Source organism: Nelusetta ayraudi, unplaced genomic scaffold (assembly GCF_046127955.1).
Source record: "Nelusetta ayraudi isolate G7.1 ecotype Tasmania unplaced genomic scaffold, CSIRO-AGI_Nayr_v1 ptg000135l, whole genome shotgun sequence".
Lineage (NCBI taxonomy): Eukaryota > Metazoa > Chordata > Actinopteri > Tetraodontiformes > Monacanthidae > Nelusetta > Nelusetta ayraudi.
Window position 1 is genome coordinate 13340001 of NW_027466185.1, and position 21576 is coordinate 13361576.

At 41.7% G+C, this 21576-nt stretch overlaps 6 protein-coding genes across 7 annotated transcripts in view; 2 read left to right on the forward strand and 4 right to left on the reverse strand.

Moving 5' to 3' along the window:
- Positions 1 to 2487, reverse strand: part of hdgfl3 (HDGF like 3) — a 3969-nt gene extending 1482 nt beyond the window's left edge. Inside the window, exons 1-3 of one of the 2 annotated variants that reach the window (XR_012923860.1) lie at positions 1997 to 2487; positions 267 to 343; positions 1 to 128 (exon numbers count right to left, since the gene is read on the reverse strand). The exon at positions 1 to 128 is cut by the window's left edge and continues 11 nt beyond it. Coding sequence is in view for 1 of the 2 variants with exons in the window: in XM_076012218.1 (XP_075868333.1) it covers positions 1 to 128; positions 267 to 343; positions 1997 to 2083 (292 nt within the window). In the remaining variant the exon portion in view is untranslated. The remainder of the gene's footprint in view (positions 129 to 266; positions 344 to 1996) is intronic. The other variant, XM_076012218.1, reaches the window with a different exon arrangement.
- Positions 2488 to 3401: 914 nt separating this feature from the next.
- prcc (proline rich mitotic checkpoint control factor) lies at positions 3402 to 6466 on the forward strand. The gene is made up of 7 exons (XM_076012210.1): positions 3402 to 4179; positions 4271 to 4318; positions 4522 to 5007; positions 5269 to 5361; positions 5531 to 5677; positions 5870 to 5935; positions 6149 to 6466. Exons 1-7 carry the CDS (start codon positions 3874 to 3876, stop codon positions 6233 to 6235), a joined length of 1233 nt encoding a protein of 410 aa, XP_075868325.1. The 5' UTR covers positions 3402 to 3873; the 3' UTR covers positions 6236 to 6466.
- A 451-nt stretch (positions 6467 to 6917) lies between these two features.
- On the reverse strand, positions 6918 to 9564 carry mrpl9 (mitochondrial ribosomal protein L9). The gene is made up of 7 exons (XM_076012212.1): positions 9218 to 9564; positions 8171 to 8330; positions 7919 to 8043; positions 7752 to 7805; positions 7535 to 7636; positions 7333 to 7413; positions 6918 to 7231 (listed from the first exon to the last, which is right to left on the reverse strand). Exons 1-7 carry the CDS (start codon positions 9296 to 9298, stop codon positions 6965 to 6967), a joined length of 870 nt encoding a protein of 289 aa, XP_075868327.1. The 5' UTR covers positions 9299 to 9564; the 3' UTR covers positions 6918 to 6964.
- Positions 9565 to 9834: 270 nt separating this feature from the next.
- Positions 9835 to 11013, reverse strand: LOC142877523 (transmembrane protein 272-like). The gene is made up of 5 exons (XM_076012221.1): positions 10898 to 11013; positions 10740 to 10811; positions 10597 to 10647; positions 10291 to 10482; positions 9835 to 10181 (listed from the first exon to the last, which is right to left on the reverse strand). Exons 1-5 carry the CDS (start codon positions 10986 to 10988, stop codon positions 9925 to 9927), a joined length of 663 nt encoding a protein of 220 aa, XP_075868336.1. The 5' UTR covers positions 10989 to 11013; the 3' UTR covers positions 9835 to 9924.
- Positions 11014 to 11731: 718 nt separating this feature from the next.
- On the reverse strand, positions 11732 to 14597 carry LOC142877514 (1-phosphatidylinositol phosphodiesterase). The gene is made up of 4 exons (XM_076012211.1): positions 14462 to 14597; positions 13163 to 13224; positions 12490 to 13060; positions 11732 to 12264 (listed from the first exon to the last, which is right to left on the reverse strand). The coding sequence occupies exons 2-4, from the start codon at positions 13204 to 13206 to the stop codon at positions 11917 to 11919; spliced, it is 963 nt and encodes a 320-aa protein (XP_075868326.1). The 5' UTR covers positions 13207 to 13224; positions 14462 to 14597; the 3' UTR covers positions 11732 to 11916.
- Positions 14598 to 17694: 3097 nt separating this feature from the next.
- Positions 17695 to 20198, forward strand: rpz2 (rapunzel 2). Its single transcript, XM_076012216.1, has 2 exons — positions 17695 to 17793; positions 18855 to 20198. Exon 2 carries the CDS (start codon positions 18886 to 18888, stop codon positions 19567 to 19569), a length of 684 nt encoding a protein of 227 aa, XP_075868331.1. The 5' UTR covers positions 17695 to 17793; positions 18855 to 18885; the 3' UTR covers positions 19570 to 20198.
- The last annotated feature ends 1378 nt before the right edge of the window (positions 20199 to 21576 follow it).

Here is a 21576-nt window from a genome sequence, read left to right on the forward strand (position 1 = left end):
CATGCGTGACAGTGGGGTTGTTCTCAATTTCCCAGAGTCCCTCAGCGAAGCCTTTCCTCTTCTTTGCTTTTCCAAACTTTTCCTTATGCTCATCATAAGGGTACAAATCATTGGCCCCCAAGAAGGCACTACATGGGGAAATAGTCAATGGTTTTCATGTTAGACAAGTTAGCAAAACTCAAAACTTTTTTCTTCTTCTACGCAACACATTATCTTGATAAGGGTTGCGCACGACAACAGATGATCCCTTCATTTCACTAACTTACGTCTCATGGGTTCCAAAGAAGAAGACCTGGTACTTGTTTGAGGGGGACTTTACAGCTCCTTCAGGCAACTCATCAATCTGAAAATAAAATATGCAATATCCAAAATGAATTTAAAACTGAAATGAAAGTAATGTAAAAGAAAAACTAAGGTGCATCCAGGTGACTAATGTAGATTTTCAGAGGAAATAGGACAGTTTCTCCGCTGTTGCTAGCAATGAAGTGTTGTTGTTTTTCCTGTTATATGCTGTTTTCCAATGCATCACATCCTTGAGATTGACGAGGCGCTCCCAGCAAAATGTTCACCACTGACCCTGAACCCATTCAAAGCAGGGAGTCATTCTACTTTTGGCAGTTCCGGTTTAACTTCACAGTCTTTGGCTTGCTTTGGTGACTAGAGCTATTACTTATTTGTCTCCATTAAAAATCGCCTTGTAATAAGAGGTGAAGACAAACGCAGAGAAGTGTGGAGCACGGCCGCTGGTCTGTGCCAGACTTGTGGCACTCAGAGATAGGGTCAGCGTGTGAGGAGGAGAGGTGCGGCTCGGCCTGTGACATACTGACACAGTGGACGGCTGATAAGGCTGACCAGGAGATACACAGACTAAAACTAAACTAAAATTAAAAAATGTGCAAATAATCGTTGACTTAATCACAGTCAGTGTTCAAGCTACCTTAGGTTGCATGTCAGATTGACTAGAACTCCTGGTGAGTTTAAGTGAAACAATGAAAAGCCACCTAACTGCTCCTTCCTTCAAAATGTGAGATGTCGGTTGTGGTTATATCTCAACTGTTGGTTTGTTACCACGCTTTCCCCTCCGGCAGTTAGCTCCAATTCTTTGGCCATCATATTCTGACACTCAGCGAAGCTTGACGTGACTTTTATTTTTATTTTTTATAGGAGATACCCTCTCTAGACTACAACAGTGGGGAAACACTGTTAATACTTCACTACTGTCTATTTAAGGGACAGTCAGACACTAAATAATATGCTCAAATATTAAACTGGGCCCAAATTTGACGTAATCTTGGCGAACGAATTAACATGAACAGGAGCCCGTGTTTACTGAGCGCCCACGCAAACGCGGCCAATTTAGCCGCGGAGTTGCTCTCGGTGCTGCGGCGAAGCAGCTAAAGAGTTCAGGGGAGGAGGTCTTATTTTGGACGGGGCCGAGCATCCCTGAAACACAACAGCGTGGTTTGGTGTCTCATCTGTCCGTAAACTGGCCAACGTTTGCCGCCAACAGACAGACGCGAGCCAAGCCAAACCTTCTGCGACACCAGCTAAGCAGCAGCAGGGTTGTTACCATCGCTGCGCTGAGCGGCCGCGACAGAGAAACAGGAAGATTTCAAATTCAGTTAGACCACCTGGCTACATGGCGGCTAGCGCTCGCCTTAAAAGCTAACCTAGCACGGAACCGAAAGTCTGTGTACACGATGAATCACCCCACAGCAATGTGCAACTGTCTACACTTGGCTAGCTGTGTGTGTGTGTGTGTGTGTGTGTGTGTGTGTGTGTGTGTGTGTGTGTGTGTGTGTGTGTCGCGCGCGCGCGCAGCGTTAGCTACGAGACGAGCCGCCGAGGCTAACCAACGGTCGCTCGATCGCTAGCGCTGCTAGCTGCTAGGCCTCGCAGGAAAACAAGTGGAAGGAAGGGCTGGCCAGCCAGCCAGGACTACTGGAACGAAAAGAGCGAGCCTGAAAACAAGAGAGATTTAGCGGCAGGTGCTTACCCTCGCAGGCCAGTGTGGATAGCCCTTCATTTTAGCAAACACCAGATCTCCGGGTTTGTATTCTTTTTGCCTGTTTGACCTCGGCATGCTTCTTGCAGAGATGTCTCGCTGGGTCAAATAATGTGACGCGTGTAATTACGGTGACGTAATTACAGAATGAAATATAGTTTCTGTCTCGTCTTGCACCTTGAGTAAACACGCAGGGCGTCCGTTGATCGTCCAAATAGCCAAGCTCGGATAGCGGACGGAACACACACGGCGGGCGACTATTTTCGCGTTTTTTTCCCCTTCTTTTTTTGAAAACGGACCCACGACTGGCGACTACAACACGACCCCAATTTTTTTTTTTAGATTAAAGCATGAGACGTTCCAACTAATTGGCTTTCATGCTATTCCCGCTGCCCTCTCGCACATCCCTCGGACTGTTTGGGTTTGAAATTGAAACCCGCTTCCCACTTTGCAGACGCGCCCCCACGACCTGGCGAAGCTGCGCAGTGGCACCCCTGTTGGCCAAACTCTCACACTGCGGTCATATGCCTGTTACAGTTTCAAAAGCAAACGTTACCTTTTGCGCACACACACACACACACACACACACACACACACACACACACACACACACACACACACACACACAACCTCATATCTATCTATCTATCTATATGCAGTTTCTCGGGAAAAAGGGGAGAGTTTCAAAATCAGGTTCACCTTTCATTTAGCTGTAATATGTGTGTGCATCCAATGGGCACAGTGTTTCCAACTAGCCTGATGGGGGGGTCAGATCTACTGAAACTGTATCTTAAGATAGAAAAACTAAAATAAATGTTATTGTATTTGTTTTGTCTTTCTTGCATGCTGCTCAGGGCAGTGTGTCACTTGAAAGTCTAATTACACTGATAAACACGTAACTTAGGTGATGAATAGAAATAACTATTTATGTCATTATGACCTGTTGTCTTTGTATTTTTGATACTGTTATAGCGATAGCAAAGTCAAAGTCACTTATAAAATCATTGACTTTGATTTACATCAGACACTTTTCATGTTTTTAAACTAAAAAAACAAAAACATGAATTTTCCACAGTCGAATAGAAAACACAGAAAACTTTTCATGACCGTAATGAGTTGCCCATTAATTTGATAAGTTCTGCATTCATTTCGAAGGGGCTCCGATAATAGCTCGTATCACACTGCATCACTGAAGACCTCACTGGGACAAATGTCCCCTCCTAGTAATAAATAGCTTTCATGTTTGTCTGGCAAAACGTCGGACGATCAAGTCGACAAACGTATTTCAGGATTCTCTCGCTTCCAACAATCAAAATTGTACCGTTGGGGAGCGACGTTGTCCTTTTTGTTCGGCGTACGACAATAAATAGAGCGAGAAGAAGAACCTGCGCAAGGACGCTGCGCAGTGACCGATTTCCCTGCGATGAGCGATGGAGGCGACTGTTTTGATGGAGCCCAGGGACTAAAACGGCCCGTATTTTTCGGTGCATTTCACGCGTCTGTTCTGCGATTCGACCATGAATTCCACACACTAGTTACCCGAAGGGCATTTCATTTGTCGAAAGAAGAGAACGTCGCAAAGCTGCTCACGTTTGCTTTTCGGCCCAGCTAATGCTAGCCAAAGCCGCTAAGTTGTTGACGTTCATTGTAAATGTAATTCAGTTGTAGTTATATTTTTAAATTTTGCCTGCGATTGTTTAATCAAATTGGTAGCTATATTGACACCTGATTGTCTTAAGTTTACTTTAAGGAGAAAAAAAAACATCTGAGAACGTTACTACCGGTCTCTTGATCCTCAGTCGCCGAGCAGCGGCCATCCATGTCCGCAAGTGACAACAGATCGGCAGCTTTTGAAAACACGATCAAGTATGTCGTTAGTTGCCTATGGCAGTAGTGATGAGAGCGACTCGGAGGAAAGCCCCGCATTGGGCAGCTCAGCGCCAGGGGGACTCTTCTCGGTGCTCCCTGCGCCCAAGAATCCGCGATCGACAGCTGCAGAGAACCATTATGGACCAAGCAAGGAGACTAAAATAAACCTCACAGCTGGGATGAGGTCGTCACACGAGGAGCCAGATCCTCTGCCAACTAAAGGAGACTTATTTGCAAGTCTGCCCAAGCCAAAAAAGCGCTCGGAGCCCGTCAGGATCACTGCGCCGGAGATACAGAGGCGAGACGTAAGTACTGAATAAATGAATTGCGATTCGATCGTCAGCTCCCCCCTACAGTCGTATTTTAACTGACACCTGATGTGTTTCTGTACCTCAGTCAGATTCTGATGACGACGAACCAGCAAAGAAGAAATTACTACCCCAGGTAATGGAAAAGAAAAAAAAACTTTCTGTTTTATTTTTCAATGTTATTATTTGTAGACTCGGCTGATTTCTCATCGCGCAGTTTAAAACTGAATTTGTTGATTAAAGGGGATCGTGAAGGCTGAAATGCATAAAAATCCAGAGGAAGGGATCAAACGGTTATGTTGGTGCCACTCCTTGAACTCTGTCGTTTTCCTCATCCAGGGTGGAGGATCAGGACTGTCTTCTCTTTTACCACAACCCAAAAACATGATAGTGAAGGAGGCAGACCGACCTCTGATTCCACATGCACTAACCAAGCGCCAAGAGCCCAAAGGTACCCGGCCAGGAGCGCCAGCTCAGAGTCTCCTGGGCTCCAGTGCCTCCCCGTCTGCAATCAAAGCTGCTGCCAAGTCGGCTGCGCTCCACCTCGCCAGACAGATAGCCAGCGAGGACCAGGACGAGGAGGACATAACTCCACAAAATTACTTTTCTCTGGGGGAGAGCTCTCAGCCGCCCTCTGCAGTCATTCCAACCTTAGACTCGGAGCCCGGTGACCCCGCAGGGCCGCTTCCTTTTATGCCTGCAGTCGAGACTGGCCAGTCAGATGCCCCGCTTGACTTCGGGGGAAACCACGAGGGAGAAGGTGCATGGGGAGGCCAATACTCTGAGTATGAGCAGCCCGTGGAAGGTCCAGAAGCTCTCCAGCCGGTATGCATGACTCATGCTCTGTCTTAGACTGTCGCTTAAGGGCTTTTAAGCTTTGAGATGATTTTTTTATGTTTACTTTTTGTCTGAATTTTTGTGCCCTGGCTGCTTAAGTAAAACTACTCCTGCACAATGAGAAAACTCTTGAAATTGTGTTATGACTGTTATAATATTGTATATGTTATAATTATGAAATCAAGGGTTTATTATATAATGACAAAGAATGCAAACTATTTGAATTGACTTTGACTCGTTGTTGAACAGGGATATTACAATGAGTCATACTACCAGGATGCCGACCCTGAACTGGCTGAAGCTGAGGAGCCTGGTAACTCTGCCATGTTTGATGATGAAGGGGTATGAAATCAAAAAACATTTTCATGACATTTTATTCCGTCTTGATATTTCATAGTTTAGTATGTCAGCTTCTACTATAGAAACAGAGCTGGCTTTTTTTTCACAATTGTAAGTCGTTGAGCGAGGAACCAGAAGTTTAATAACTCGTGTTTGGATGGTTTTCCATCAGTTCATGCGGCTGCAAGGGAAGCGGAACAGAGGCAAAGAGGAGGTGAAGTTTCTGGAGATCAAAGGGGACGACCAGCTGAGTGGGAACCAGCAGTGGATGACCAAGAACATGTCGGAGGAGAAGCAACAGCGGCAGTCCTTCAGCAAAGTAATGAGACGGCTGGATTTTTTTTTCATTTGTTTTGTTTTTTTTCCCAGACTTGTGATCATGGGACGCCAACTTGTACTTATAGCTAAAGCTAGTTTTGCTTGTAGTAGCTCCCCAGTGTTTTCAGTCCCATTAGACTGAGAACACAATTAGCCTTCCTTCCATTTCATTGCTTTCCCTTTGATTCTGCAGAGGAGAGGGGAACAGCCAACTGGACAACAGCGGCGCAAGCATCAGATCACATATCTAATTCACCAGGTAAGAGTTGCTATGGAAGAGCTGGACTTGATGTGGAAAAAAATAGATTTTTCACCAGCCCAAGTCTGAACTAATTTCCATGACTGTGCCTGATATTTGATCACTGTGTTGTTGCCTGGCCTGTTTTGTATATATGCAGTTCAGGTGTATATTTGTCATTCTTTGATTGTTCGGAAACCCTTACATGACCGGACATTTCTTTTTTTTAAACAGGCAAAGGAACGCGAGTTGGAGCTGAAGAATAGCTGGGCAGATAACAGGTTAACCCGTCGACAAACACAAGCAAAGTATGGTTTCTAAATGTTGCGCCGCGGACTCAGTGACTCTCTGCACCAGACGTGAGGGAACTGCTTCCCTGGACTTCCCTGAGCAGAGAAACCTTCAGCTGCATTAATAGAAAGATGTTATTTTCCCCTCATGCTTTCCTCTCTGTATTTGTGTTGTTTTTCTTTGGCATTTTTTTCTGGTTTTGACACATCAATGTAAAAATCCAAACCTCAAGTCATAGTAAAGTTTAGCACCACAACTGTATTACAGTGTAACAGCCTCCAGCCTGTTCTAAGACGTGTTTATGTTGACTGTGTTACTTTTTCCCTCCTCAGCCAGCATTGCCGTTTGCCTCTTTCTCTCGCAACAGTTTTGATTCTCTGGTAATCATCCCGATGTAATTAAAATGTTGTCATTAAGAAGAAATAAAAGCAATAAAAAAAAGGTTTTATGTTGAATACATAAGTTGCCATTTATCAGCCCATAGTCAAAGTAAGGATTGTGGCAACATTTCAAGGACAGTCAATCTTGTCAGAAGCCTGACGTCAGCAGCAATTTCCGTAATAATCAACAGTATGTACAGTTTGTTTTATTTGGGGCCATTTATACATGGTTAAAGGTTTTAGATACATTGTCACATACTGAGAGGCCATCCTGGAGCTGATATGAAAGAAATCCCAATTCACACCAGCAATTTAAAAAAACAAAAAAAAACAACAACAACACAGACAATTGAAGTTGTACAGAAAGGTTGCTCTGAATTTAATCTTGTTTTGAGGCTTCACTTGAGGCTGACGTGTTTTCACTACTTTGTGCTCCTTCTTCTGAGATGGAAGTTTTATTGACTGGGTTCACAGAGTTTTCAGAGGCTTCAGAAACTGTCTTCACAGACACTTCGTCCATGTCTGCAGATTCTGAAATGTCTGGGCCGTCCTGCTGAACATTTCCTAACCGCTGCTGATGTTTCATGGACGGGTCTTCGTACGGTATCACGGACACAGGCACGCGAACCGTGTCCATTCCGTTGATCTGAGAGGTCAAAGTACAACAAAAATCAAACTTTCTGGAGGATTTATTAAGAGTGGCATTATCTAGAATCTCAATTTCAGTACACAACATTAATTTCTTACCGTGACATCACACCAGTAGTCACCCACATCATTGACCATCTCAAATGGAAAACTCAGTGCGTGAGGTGGAACAACAATGCCCTTCAAGGAAGATTTTTTTTATCAAGTCAGTCACCTTGTTACTTTTATGTGCAGTAAAGACTTATTGTTTCCTGCCAAATATAACACAGAAAATCATAAAAAGGACCAAACAAAACATTACCTTCTTCAGAAATAGTCTGCAGACAACCTCTTGGGTGACCTGGAATTCAGCTGAGGGCATTTTGCTCATGTTCAACTTATATTTTTTGAGGTACTCTAACGTCTGTATTAAAAAAAAACAAAAACAAAAAACAAATACAAGGAAATGTTTGTTAAAACAATGAAACCAGTGAACGTGCTTGACTCAAGTGCAAGACCTGAGAAGATGCAAAACTCACTAGTTGTCCGGTTCGGGTTTGAACTCTGTCTTCTGGCTTCCCTTCTCGCAAAAGCTGTTGGTTGACAAGGAGAGACTCATCAGTAGCCAGGCGTTGCCCCTTTTTTTTTTTTTTTTTTTTTTTTTTACAAATATCATAAAATGCTAGTATATAAATTGACTACACACTCTTAACTCCTCTGCAAATATCTGTTTGTTGTCTGGTGATGGATACACTGCAAGGCCTTGAGGCAGAAGCTTGTTTCTGCCAATGGACTTTTTCACAAACACGGTGTCACCTCGTCCTCCAAGTTCTGTCCACAAGAAAAGAAGACATAAAAACAACTGTAAATGTCATCATGCAGAGAAATATTTAAAAGCAGGTATCAATGCAAGGACGCACAACTTCATGGTTTTTGTAATCTTTCCGGAGTCACTCACTAGGGACTGTCTGAGTCAGGATGAGCTCCATCTTCTCTTTGGGAGCCTGTTTGGTGTCTTCAACCAATTTGTAGATTCTGTGTCTTCGAGGATGGAGCCTCGGTGGACTGCCTCTTTTAGACAAGGGCACCTGCCACCAACGCTCTACCACAACTGTATTCTGTGGACATAAAGCAATCATCATGCTTTTAGTTTTATATCTTCAAAGTGCATTTTGTTAGGAGACTGCACACTGACATTACTTTCTGTTAAAAGATATGTCTTTGTTGTATTATTATCAGAAAAGTGATGCTTTGTCAGGCCGTGTGAGTGTTTGTGTTTTAGGATACTTTGAAAAGTGCAGGAAGCAAAATAATTAGGGGATATTATTTTACATTTTGGGGCAGTACAGTGACAGGCTAGCAAAACCCTTGGAAAAACATTAAACATAAAGTGACTTTTGTATCCCACTGGACAACTGAATCGATTTAGAATTAGCTATGGGTAAAAAGGTTGAGTTTCAGACTTGTCTACCAGGAGCAGTATCTTCTGTTTAATGGACATTAAATGGATTTAATAAAATCCTGATTAAATAAGCAATTAATACACTTTGCTTTAAGACAGATATGCATCTGCATCAAGTCTAAAAATAAAAAGGCTACCATAACGTGTTGAGTCACTCAAATGATTCTTTTGAGAATGGGCGTGTGACATTGTAAAATTAATTCATTATTCTTCGTAAGGCAAGTAAAAAAAGAAAGTCAAATGACTAAATACTGGGCACTCGTTCACTCGTAGGCAAACAACGAGTGAACATTGGGGAAACTATTCGTGTATTTCGTCACGAAGAAAAAAAATATCTAAAACTACTGAAAACGTCAGAGGACATGGTAAGAAGAAAATTAATCTATGTCTTTCTCAATACGGTCAAGAGTTGGAAAATTACTCAGACGGCAATTTGCAAGTTAATAAATTGCAAAGCTGCTCGCATTTCGACGCAACAGGGCGACGTTCGGGCATTAGCTCGGAATCATGAATGATTATTTAAACGTGCATAGAGATACAAACCTGAGCAGGAGTCAGAGAGAAACTCCTGACAGCAGGCAGGCTAAGCAGATCCTGAAGGACACGGCGGCCGGAGTTCCACATTTTCCTTCAATAAGACAGAGCGACTCTTTCAAATGCTCTAACTAAACCAATTCCCGGAGTGCTGTCACTGTTTTTGCTCCGGTCACACAATTAATATTCTTCTATCCCCGGCAAAACAGCCACTGCGTGTCTGCTCGTTGCAGCTAGCTACACAGTGCTAACTACCGTTGATCATGTTGTGCGCTTGTGTGACGCAAAGGACCCCCGAGGCTCTAATAGGGACCCCCAATAAGCCTGATTAAAAAGAAATAAAGAAAAAGGCAAGGTGTCTATGTCTGTTTTAGCCATATTTTAACCTCGTGTTCTTTTTATATCAATTCAAATTTAGATTATTATTATTTTTTAGACAGGATAGAAAATGATAGCATACAATTATTCAAAAGAAAACAAAACACAAGTTTTAAAGCACTTTATTAAACAGTAATTTTGGAATTAATATTAATATTTATAGTTTTCAAAAAAAAAAATCTCAAAACATTTTAAGCATCAATTAATGTGTGATACATTTTTTTCTTAATGAAAAAGGATCGGAACCATTAGCAACACAAGAATATTTAGTACTGTACTACTGCTGTTCAGAAACATTGCCGTGGTTATTCTTTGACACAAGGCAACAAAGACTGAAATCAAACATCACCAGTAGTAGATGCTGCAGCCGCTACTGTGCACCCATAGGAAGGATTCTGACTGGGTAAGTTGTCTGGAGCTGTCGTATCCTCACGGCTGTTCAGGACACTAACGCAAATACCACAAGCAAATATAAGGCCCAAAGTAACCCACAGCAGGGTGGTGACAGCAAAGGCAAGCTTGTATGTTGTTATTTGGCAATACTGAGGTCCCCTTCTGTAGTCAGGAGGGTAGATAGGATAGGTCCAGACTGAGCCTAGGGGAAATAGATTTTATAATATCATTAGCAATTTAAAGACACAATCAGTTCCATTTTAGAGCTTTGAAAACACACTAGAGTTTGCACTGTTGTCATTTTCTCCCACCTGCAATCAGCCAGCAGAAGTTGAAGAAGTGCACGATACACAAAGCTGTTGAACTCAGGATGCAAGATTTTCGACTCTTCCTTGTGCTCGCACAGAAAGTCAGAATCAGAGAGAGGATGCCCATTACACCCAGCACAATCAGGTAGATGGGAATGTAGGGCTGCACTGGACAATGATGCAGCTGTGTACCCCCTGGTAAATGTGCCAAATCCAATATTAATAATGTCAGTGACTGATGTGAGATATCATTTAGAAGAAATTCTCGAAAAAAGAATGGTGATGGAGGGGGAAAAAACTAAAACATACCAACAATAATGCCTGCTGCCATAACCACTGCCAAGCAAAGATTCAGACAAACTGGGGAAAAGGAAGAAAGAGATGATTAAAAAGTAGATGAGAGGGCAGAACACTAAAATAAGACATAACTGGGTTGGATGCCGATTCCTCACCTGATACAGAAATCAGCGTAGGACTTTGAAATGTATTTTCTCCATCAGGAGATTCATTCTGTTCTCCAGTCTCTGTAGCAATAAAAAAAAAGTCATTGTCATGGTTTGACAAAAATGTCAACGCAAAGATTAACTGAAGGGATAGTGGTGCTCAGTACCTGCAACACGAGCCACAGAAGTGTCAGCGTCCATTACTTCATAACAAAGTGTGACCCCCTTGCTTCTCATGTTAAGATAGAACTGAAGCATTTCAACATTTGTTTCTCAATATTGAGTAAAACGAGCTGGCACAGGGGGAATTTCCCTTTTTCTTTCCAACTGAAAGGTAATTATTTGGTTTATTTAGAGATTTTTGACAAGGCATACAGAGCACTTGGAAAACCAAAACCAGTTTTCCAGTGAACCAGTTGTCTGTGTTTTTAAGCACATCACTGAAAGGTTAAAAGTCTGTATATCTATTTTATTTACGTATCTTTGAAAAAAGGTCTGTCCTTGTATTGTTTAAATAATACACAATTTGTAGGCCCTAAACTGTGAGCTGGTCTCAGAAATACATTGAAGGTTCAGCTGTGTGTGTGGCTGTGTCAGCCGTTAAGTATTGCGCATCTGTGGGGTTTGTAGAAACCCAAAGGAGAACTAAACTATGACTCAACCATTTACCTCCCTCAGAGTGGAACCAATTGTTTAACACTCTTCCATATGCAAGCACCCTTTTGCACAGAAAAAGACAAACTAAAGAGGAAATAAACTGAATTTTTGGCACAAATGCGATTCAAGTTCAAAAGGTCTTCACAATGCCGCTTGGCTGTTGATTGCAGTTTGTTATTTAAAGTGTAACAAACTTGTTGCACACCCGGGTGTTGCCCAGAAGAGCATGTCAAGTCATGCAAAATGATAGCGCTTCCCAAGAATTAAGCGACAACTCAATCTAGTGGGTGATAATTATGTAACAATGAACAAGAAAAACATAAAACATGACTGGACGTCTGCAGTTTGCTTTAATGCTTTCTTTATTCTTACTGTTACAAATTTAAATTCAGTGTTTGGACTTCTGGTGATTTCGATAATATGTAGCCAGCGACAGAATGAAAAGTGTCACCCTTTTAATACACTGGATTATTATTTTTTCTTTCTGATTGCACCGGAAACATCCCTGCATCTGATACATAATTTCTGATCATCCCAAAAATTGGACATATTTCAGACTAACCTTACTGGGCACAGAGTCAAAGGACGGTATTTTATTTCTGACCTCTCTCAGTTGAAAATCAATAATCATTTGAATGAGAGGAGCAGCAGGGAAGTCCATGCAAATGATTCCTAGGCGCTGGTTGCGATCAGTCTTGGCGCTCAGGTATTCATACAGCTGTGGGTGTACGCGCAGGGCGACGGCTCTGGGGTGTGCCAACAAGCCTGCTCCACTGCTGAAGGTAAGGAAAATCTGGCCCATGTTGCCTGTAGGTGCAGCCTCCAGGTGATTGAAGACGCTCTGCCATTTCTTCTCTGCGTCAGAAAGTGTAGGAACCTGCAGGGGATAGCAACAATACTCTGGTACTCTTTTCCTCCAAATGATTCAATGGATTGGTTATAATCTGGTACGCAATGCATGTATAGATTTTGCACCCAACTGGGCTGAACAGCCTCTCAAATGCAATACAGCATTTATTGTTTGACTAAAATTGAGCAAAATCATGCAGATCATTGACATCTTCAGTTGCTCTTTAGTGCCTCACTGTGATGTGTTCTATACCTGCCAGTCGTCCGCTATGTCCATGGAAGCATAGCGCATACCCAAGTCCGGCCCGTTGAAGTTTTGGAGGATGATGATTTTGCCACGGGCTTCCGCCATGGTTGGCACAAGTCTGCTGTGCCACAGCATGTCCCAGTGAGCATAGCGGTGGATGTAATCCACCACAGCGCCGTAAATGTCGCCCGTCTCACTGAACTCCTCCCTGACACGCATCAGCACGGTTTCACTTGGGTACTCTTGAAGAAAATCTGTGACGCCCTCCAGCACGTGGCCAAAGTGTCCCCTCTGATAAGACACCCCGTGATGAAGGGAGAGGTTCCCGTTGACGTGGCGGAGACGGATGTCCAGAAATCGGACGCCGGCTCGGAGCTGGGAGGCCAGGCTCCAGGTCTGGCATTCGGCGTACACCCCGCCGTACACGGCCATGGTATTGTGGGTCCCCGGCATGGTGATCTCAGACAGCGGCTGATCATCAGGGACGCTGGCCATCCAGGATGGGTTGAGGAATTCGGGGTTGGGCGTGTCATCGTAGTCGGGCCTCTGTATGGCACTAAGACTTATACCAATGACTCTAAACCACGGTGGAGTCAGTCAGAAGACAGCGATGGGAAATACACTTGTAAACATCACTGTTATGTAAGGAAGATGTTTTTTGCAAAGGAGGTTTACTCACCCCAATATCACCATTGTCCCAAGTAACATACTGCACGTTTTCATCTTGTCAACAAGTGGAGCCTATGTCAGAAAAAAAAAACTTGAGACTCATGCTTTAACTTGTTTAAATGTAAATTAGAGAAAAGATTACATAAAGATAAAAGAAAAAAAAAAGTCAGAGAAGCAAAAGGCAAAATCTAAAACTGAAGGGATCACATCAAGGAAGAAATTGGCCATCCAGAGAAACAACAGACTCGTTGACTTCCTCTGTTGAGGTGAAAACAGTTGCTTACTGCCAGGCAAAAGGTATAGTCACAAAAAACAAAAACAGAGACGTGTGTTAGTTAAACCCTTGACTGAACTCTATTTGCAGTAGAATTCTGAAATGCGAAAGTCCCACAGGCTGTCTTACAGTTTGTACGATATTGTCCTTTCTTTGTGACGCAGCCAGATGTGTCAGACAGGAACACGTGCATGCTTGGACCACGAGAATGTCAAACTTTTGACTGAAAAACTGCAGCAGAAAGGTCTCCTGAAAACTGGTAGCATTTCTCAGCTATTATCCTGCATTCTATTCAATTTCAATTTCATTTCTGTTACTTATATTATCAAACCCCTCCTTCACTCCCTCTGCCTTAGATATTATAGGTATACACACATATATATATATATATATATATATATATATATATATATATATACATATATATATATATATACATATATATATATATAATGTGTGTGTGTGTGTGCAGTAAAAGAAACAGTCCAGTATACAACAAACAAACTGACTGATATATGTATATATATATATATATATATATATATATATATATATATATATATGTATATATACATATATATACACACGCACGCACACACACACACACACACACATGAGACTAACTATACGTGTCTCATGTTTACATGTTGATTTGACGAGAATTCCTTCTTGAGCCTGACAATTTTGAGAATTTTCATAGTGAGCTCTTGAACCCACACACCACACAAAGTTTAATCTTTTTTTCAAATGAGCATCAAGCTTTGGTTAAAATCACAATATATTGATGCTCAAAAATACTAAAGATCAAAGAGCAACTTAAACATCCCCGCTCTTGCTCTGGCTCTAGTACAGAAAAAAACAAAACTAGGAGCAGAAACAATTCCGTGCTGGTCAGTGGGGTTGACCTCAGCTCATCCCAACAGGCCGTTTCAATGGCAGGGTTAAACCTTTTTAATCACAAAACTGAGGCAAACCACACGCTGCTGCGGCGCCAAATCTGATGATGTGCCTGCTCTCATCCAACATGGTTCATACCTGCAAAGCAGAAGGTGTTTGTTCTCATTCAGGTCCCACTTGCTGGGGATGGAGAGAAAGCGCAGCGTGGAGGGGTCAGCAACCAAATGACAGAGTCGATCGATTGACCTGGGCTGTTATTGTGGGAAGTGCCAGCTGCTGGCCTTGTTGCTACAGAGCAGGGGCAGTGGTAGTTGGGTTGTTTGTGTGTGAGGTATGTATCTAATCACGTTGCTCACCACGGTTTTGAAATAATATTTCAAGGAATCCTAGAAAAAATCTACCGCTTTTATGTCGGGGCTAGCTGTTTAAAGACAACTTTTTAGTTGGTTTTCAATAAACATACAACTTGTTAAAAAAAAATACATCAAACTCAGCTGAGTGTAAAAAAAAGGCTGATTTTTTAATTTATCCTTTTTGAAATTTAATCTAGAATTATGTGAATGTTTTCCAGTGATGGCCACTTCATCAGTTGCCGAAAAAAGCTGAAAATTCAAAGGTTTGTTTCAAGACTGAGAACATTGTGAGATGATTTTTTTTTGTGTGTGTATGTAAAAGGTGCGAGCAGCGAGTGCACAAACACGATATCAAACAGTCAACAAACACGAAGATATCAAACAGTCAACAAAGTGGTTTTGGGGTATGTGAGGTTTCGCTTTGAAGCAAATACTATACGATGTGCGTGTGTGTGTCTGTGTGTGTGTGTGTTTGGAAAAAGTGTGAAAGTCTCCAGATGTTTCTAGGATTTCACACACCACTATGTGCCAAGTCAAATATTGCATCACCACCTCAGGACCCACGCAAGAGCCCCCCGGCCACCCGCGCCAGAGCCATCCACAGGGTAGCACCCCCATGGGTAGACCAAAGGCAGCTCCCAGCGCGGTGCACCCCCACGAGGAAGCGCTGAAGAAACAAGGACTAAAACAATAAAGTAAGCTGAAATGGTATGAAGGCTAAAAACCCGACTAAAAACAGTAAGATAATATGAGTCCAGTAAAACAGACTAAAAAACAACTAAAACCAACTAAAACAGTAAAATAAAAGAGTAAAATGGGGTAAAGGGCATGAAAAAGGCTATAACAGATGAACTAAGAAAGTAAAATAAATAAATGAATGAATGAATAAATATATGAACTATAATCGACAATAAAACATAAAGTAAAACTGTGAAAGAGAGCAGAGACTGTTGATGCTTTTTAATAGCATCAACAGTCAGTGCGTCCCTGAGGCTCTCCGGCAGGCTGTTCCATAATCGGGGACCATAATAACTGAATGCCTCCTCCCCGTGCGTCTTTGTTCTAACTTTAGGTGAAAGTAAATCTGATAAATCAGAATGCCCAAGACCACAAAAGACATTTAAAAACTAGTAAAAGTACCTTAAAATTGATCCTGAAGCACACGGAGAGCCAATGAGTGATTTTAAAACTGGTGTGGTGTGCTCCCATAATGAAACATGTAATTAAAACCCAGGCCTGTAAATTTTAACACAATGTCATAAAACAGATTGACCAAGTGCTTTTGTTGAACAAAAAGACCCTCGCACTGATTTCTTGAAATGCAGGGTGACAGACAGAACTTTTAACCCAAAGTCCAAAAGGGCATAATCCAATCAAAATGTAGTCCCAGGACATTGGAATGAAGATTGTTTTCCAGGCACTGTTTTGCCAATGGCAATCTCCCACACATTCTACAAAGGCACTGTCCCGCAATCACACCTGTTCATTCACTCCAAATAATCATTTACCACAGAAATCTTTAAGACCTGCCAAGAACAAGGCTTACCCTCAGCGGCAATTCATAAAACAAAAAACAAATCTCTTCCAGAGAACTATAATGTTAGCATCTTCTGCAGAGGACAGGTGTAGCAGGTTGGGTTGCACAACAAATGTTCATGCTCTCTCTTGCCGTTGAGCGCAGCAGCATTCAGAAGTTGACACCTACGCACAAAAACCATCAAGTTTCTGTTTTGAAGGGCAGTGTCCACCACGATACGTTTTTAGATGGCACCTTTGTCACAAGTTTTGTTATTTAATATTAATTCAAACAAAATAAACCAAATAAAATCTCAAAAATGTTTGACACAATGTCCTCCTGTCTTGTTGCCAATATGTTTTTAATTGATCACCTTGTTTATTTATATGTGAAGTTATATGTGAACACTACGATGTGCGTGTGTGTGTGTTTGGAAAAAGTGTGAAACTCTCCAGGTGTTTCTAGGATTTCACACACCACTATGTGCCAAGTCAAATATTTCATAAACAAAACGATATCTACCTGATTACCTGATTGGATATTTTTTTCTGGTCATCCACACCCAGATGACCCTGAAAAGAGGCTAATTCTTTTTATTTACAATTTCATACGATAATACAAAAAAATTCTACTCCTCTTATCAGTTATAGCTCCATTCTTAGCTGATATTTAAAGCCTGTTGTTGTGCTCTTATGGTGTGAGGTGGAATTTTTCTAAAAGTCTTGTTTAAATCAAGCAAATTTAAATTCAAAGACCATGTGTGGCAAATTTTAATGCAATTTATGTAATAATGTTTATATTCAGTGTATTTGTATATTTACAATGTATGTTATTTGTGGGTTTTTTTGGGGGGTGGGGTTTTTGGGGGGCATCGAACTGTCACAAGCTAAAATGTTTTGCACAGATATATGAAATGATGCCCTTATATTGCTTCAGTTCAAACTGCAGGCAAATTTCCAAGCAAAAAAAATGAAAAAAATAAAAATAAAAATACAAAGGTCTGTTTCTGATAGGATGCAGTGAGACCAAATTTACTGTTTTTTTTTAATACTGGAGAAATCATTGAAATATGATTTTAAAAAAATATATTTATTTATTTTTATTTTTTATTGCCTTTTTTCTTTTAACTATTATAATTCTCCATATTTTGCACTATGCAGTTGCTACTGTAATTATGCAAATGTCCCCACTGTGGGATTAGTAAGGGTCCTCTATTCTATTCTATTCTAAATGCAAGCTGGCAAAACGCTGTTTCCCCATTTTCTTTGGAAATAGGATATTGTTAGCGTTGGTCCCCGTGATAGTGATGGCAATAGTTTGCTAGATTTATGGTCTGATTTGGTCAGACACACTGGTTTGGAGGGTGTGGATGCCTTTAATGAAAACAGGATCATGAAACGCCTGCGCTACTGCGTTGACGAAGCAGTGAGAGAGCTCCCCTCCGTCCAATCAGCACAGGGCATGTATGAGTCATTTCCTGTAGTTGCTTCCTTTTTTGGCAGGAAGGGGCTGTTCCCTCTTCAGTTGATACAGGAGAAAATATGGTGGAGACTGCAGTCAGACGGCTTCAATCGAAAGGAAACGGACAGCTCTCCTTCCTGGTGGGTAAACGTATTTGCTTTCAATGATCCGTAGCACAATACTAAAGGGATATTTCCAGTCTGAGCGGTGGGGCAGCTGAAATGGTTGGAATTTATGTTATGAGTGTGGATTTGTGTCTCGTGTGTATTAGTGTGTGTAGGCATGGGGTAGAGAACGAGGAAATTAGCAAAACAAACAAACAAAAAAAGACAAGGTTGAAAGTGAACTATGTACAATATCCTGTGTTAAGGTTTAAGGTGTGAAATAGCCACTGAGACCTGCAAACACAAGCAGTCTCTCTCTCTCTCTCTTTTTTTCCCCCTCAAGTTCCAGTCTTTCTTGTATTAGTACGATGGCACACCCACTGTTGTCCCGAAGTTATTTTTCCTGCAGGACAGCACTGACAGCACTGACAAGGCTGATTATTGTTGAAAGCATGACGAAAATGTATTTCAGTTGGTTTGTGGTCTCAGACATAAGCTGTTCATTGAATGTAAGGTGTCATCTGATATTGTACGGTGGCTATTTAAAAACGTTGTAGTAGTTACTAGGACTATTTTAACTGAAATGCTTCAATTATTCTTTAACATGGATGGAAACAAGGGAAACAAGTTATTTTTTCAGCCTTAAAAACTAGCTCTTTTTTTTTCAATCTGTGTGAACAATATCCTAAAATATTTGTCATAATTTCTAAATAAAATAATAATATAAAAAAAAAAGGTTTTGGTTTAGTTTTAATTTCCCTGAGGGAGTCATCCCAAGGGGATCAATAAAGTCTGTCTATGTCTATGTCTAGTTCAAGTAGTTGGTGATAAATCTACAGGTGACCAATATTGCAAAGGTTTAATGTATTGCCACCAAACATACTACCCCTCACCTGTTGTTGGTAGTAACACTGTGTAACTTGACACCATTTTCTTAAGACTTCGGCACAGCTGGTGACTGTGCTGGCAGCAGCCTGGGACTTGACCACTTAGCTTCCAGCTATTGCTAGAAGAAATTACACTTGAGGCCTTTTTCAAGCAGCAAAAGAAGAGCCAAAAATGAACTTAATTTGCATTTTTCATCTCTCCCCCTCTAGATTCTTGTGGACTGAAGCATTAGCAGCAGTTATGGTTGACGCCAAGGAGGTCAAGAACGCTGTAGCCAAGGCACTGTGCTGCGTGGAGAAACTCACGTCCTTTGCCTCATCCTTTGACCCCATCTTCAGCGTCGTCTCCACATTGGTTGGGGTGGCTCGGCGGGGCCTGGTTGACGATGAGGGCCACCCGCTGGACAAGGACTTCCAGGAGATCAACGGCAAGCTTACAAGCATTTCTCAGAAGAACACGGAGTGTCTCAAGAAGATCCGCATTGATGAGGTGAACGAAACCTATGGCAAGTACGAGGAGTACATCAAGTACCAGTATGGTGCCTTCAATAAAATGCTGGAAAAGGTGAAGAAGGATCCGGACCAGACAAAGAAATACATGGAGGACTTTGAGAAGATTTACGAAGACCGCAAGTCGGACATGAGCCTGACTGTCTACTACCGTGGCGTGGTGGGCACCAGCCAGTTCGGGAGGAACCTGCTGAAGGTTTACTTCGACAACTGCGATGGTGACCGAGAGATCATGGACGGCCACTGTTCACACATCGCCCAACTCTTCCACATGGGCCTGATTTCCCTCATGGCCTACACAGCCGTCACTGAGGATGACGAAGACGAGGTGCGGGAAAAATGGACCAAGAGGGTGAAGGAGATCCAGCAGAAGATGGAGGAGGTGCTGAGTCAGTGCAAAGACAAGTCCTCCTGAGCGTGGACGAGCAGACAGAGGACACCACCTCAGTTTGGCTTCCAAACTGAGTAACCTCGACATTTGATCAATGCGAAAACTTCAGATAACGCTAAAATAAATGAAAAACCAAAGCTCTAGTTTTCCTTTGTGCATTTAAATCAGACATTTGTTTTTGACTGCACTGTTTTTTTAAAAACTTTTATCAGTTCTGTTTTTTATTTGTGTGTGCGTGTACCAGACCATCAAGAATCAATTGCTTTTGTGGTAAATGTCAAAAATATTTTATATTGTATTGTTTTTCATTAAAGTGCACGGAATTGTAGTTGATCAAGATGTGCGTTTATAAATCTGTATCCTGAAACCAACTGTTAAGAAAAAGAAAAGCATATTGTTCTGATCTTGAGGATTATCTATTTGTTTGCACTTAAAAGGATTTAAAATTCTGATGTGAAAATGTAAGATTAAACCATTATTTTACAGTAGAGGTAGGTGAGGCAGCATTATTGTAACTACCCTCGCTTCACTTTGCCGCTTGGTGTTGTACATGCACTCTTCCTTTGTTGGCACTTCATGCTGGATGTATCCTGTATTGGACCGCATACAGAGACACATAAACTGAAATGTTAATAAATCTTTATTGCTCTGAATTTATTTTTACAATTGGACTCCTGACTTACGGACCTTGTCTATTTGGCTAGCAGCCCACTTCCACTCTTTGCTTTGACTAGAAGCAGACTGATTAACCGAGGAAATCAGTTACTCAGAACAATAACTTCAAACTTTATTTATTTGTATGGCACTTTTCATACATTGAGCAACTCAAAGTGCCTCACAGCAAAGAAAGAAAATATAAACAAAGAGAAATAAGATAAAAATAAAATTATTAAAACAAACACAACCCTCCAATACAGAGACAAACAAACACGTACACAATCACACCAGCACAAGCACACAGTCACAACCATACACATAAACAGGCTCACGTAATCACACCCACACTGGTGAGGAAGGGCTACCATTGCGGGGCACACACACCGAGAGGAGTAATGATTCATGTCTGCAGGGAGCGCCACCACGGGGACCGCCCCAGCCCAGTCAGACAGGACCCATGCCAAGAGCCCCTCGGCCAACCGCACCGGAGCCATCCACAGGGTAGCACCCCCATGGGTAGACCAAAGACAGCTCCCAACAAGTAAAAGTACTTTAAAATCGATCCTGAAGCACACGGGGAGCCAATGAGCGATTTTAAAACTGGTGTGATGTGCTCCCATAATGAAACATGTAATTAAAACCCAGGCCTATAAATTTGAACACAATGTCATAAAACAGATTGACCAAGTGCTTTTGTTGAACAAAAAGATCCTCGCACTGATTTCTTGAAATGCAGGGTGACAAAGTCCAAAAGGGCATAATCCAATCAAAATGTAGTCCCAGGACATGGGAATGAAGATTTCCAGGCACTATTTTGCCAATGGCAATCTCCCACACATTCTACAAAGGCACTGTCCCGCAATCACACCTGTTCATTCACTCCAAATAATCATTTACCACAGAAATCTTTAAGACCTGCCAAGAACAAGGCTTACCCTCAACGGCAATTCATAAAACAAAAAACAAATCTCTTCCAGAGAACTATAATGTTACCATCTTCTACAGAGGACAGGTGTAGCAGGTTGGGTTGCACAACAAATGTTCATGCTCTCTCTTGCCGTTGAGCGCAACAGCATTCAGAAGTTGACACCTACGCACAAAAAACCAAGTGGTGGACACACCCACGAAACCATCAAGGTTCTGTTTTGAAGGGCAGTGTCCACCACGATACGTTTTAGACGGTACCTATATCACAAGGTTTGTTATTCAATATTAATTCAAACAAAATAAACCAAATAAAATCTCAAAAATGTTTGACACAATGTCTTCCTGTCTTGTTGCCAATATGTTTGTTCTTGATCATCTTGTTTATTTTGCACAACTTTTCTTTGTATACTTTATGTATCTACTCTCTAATTAACGTTTATGGCTATT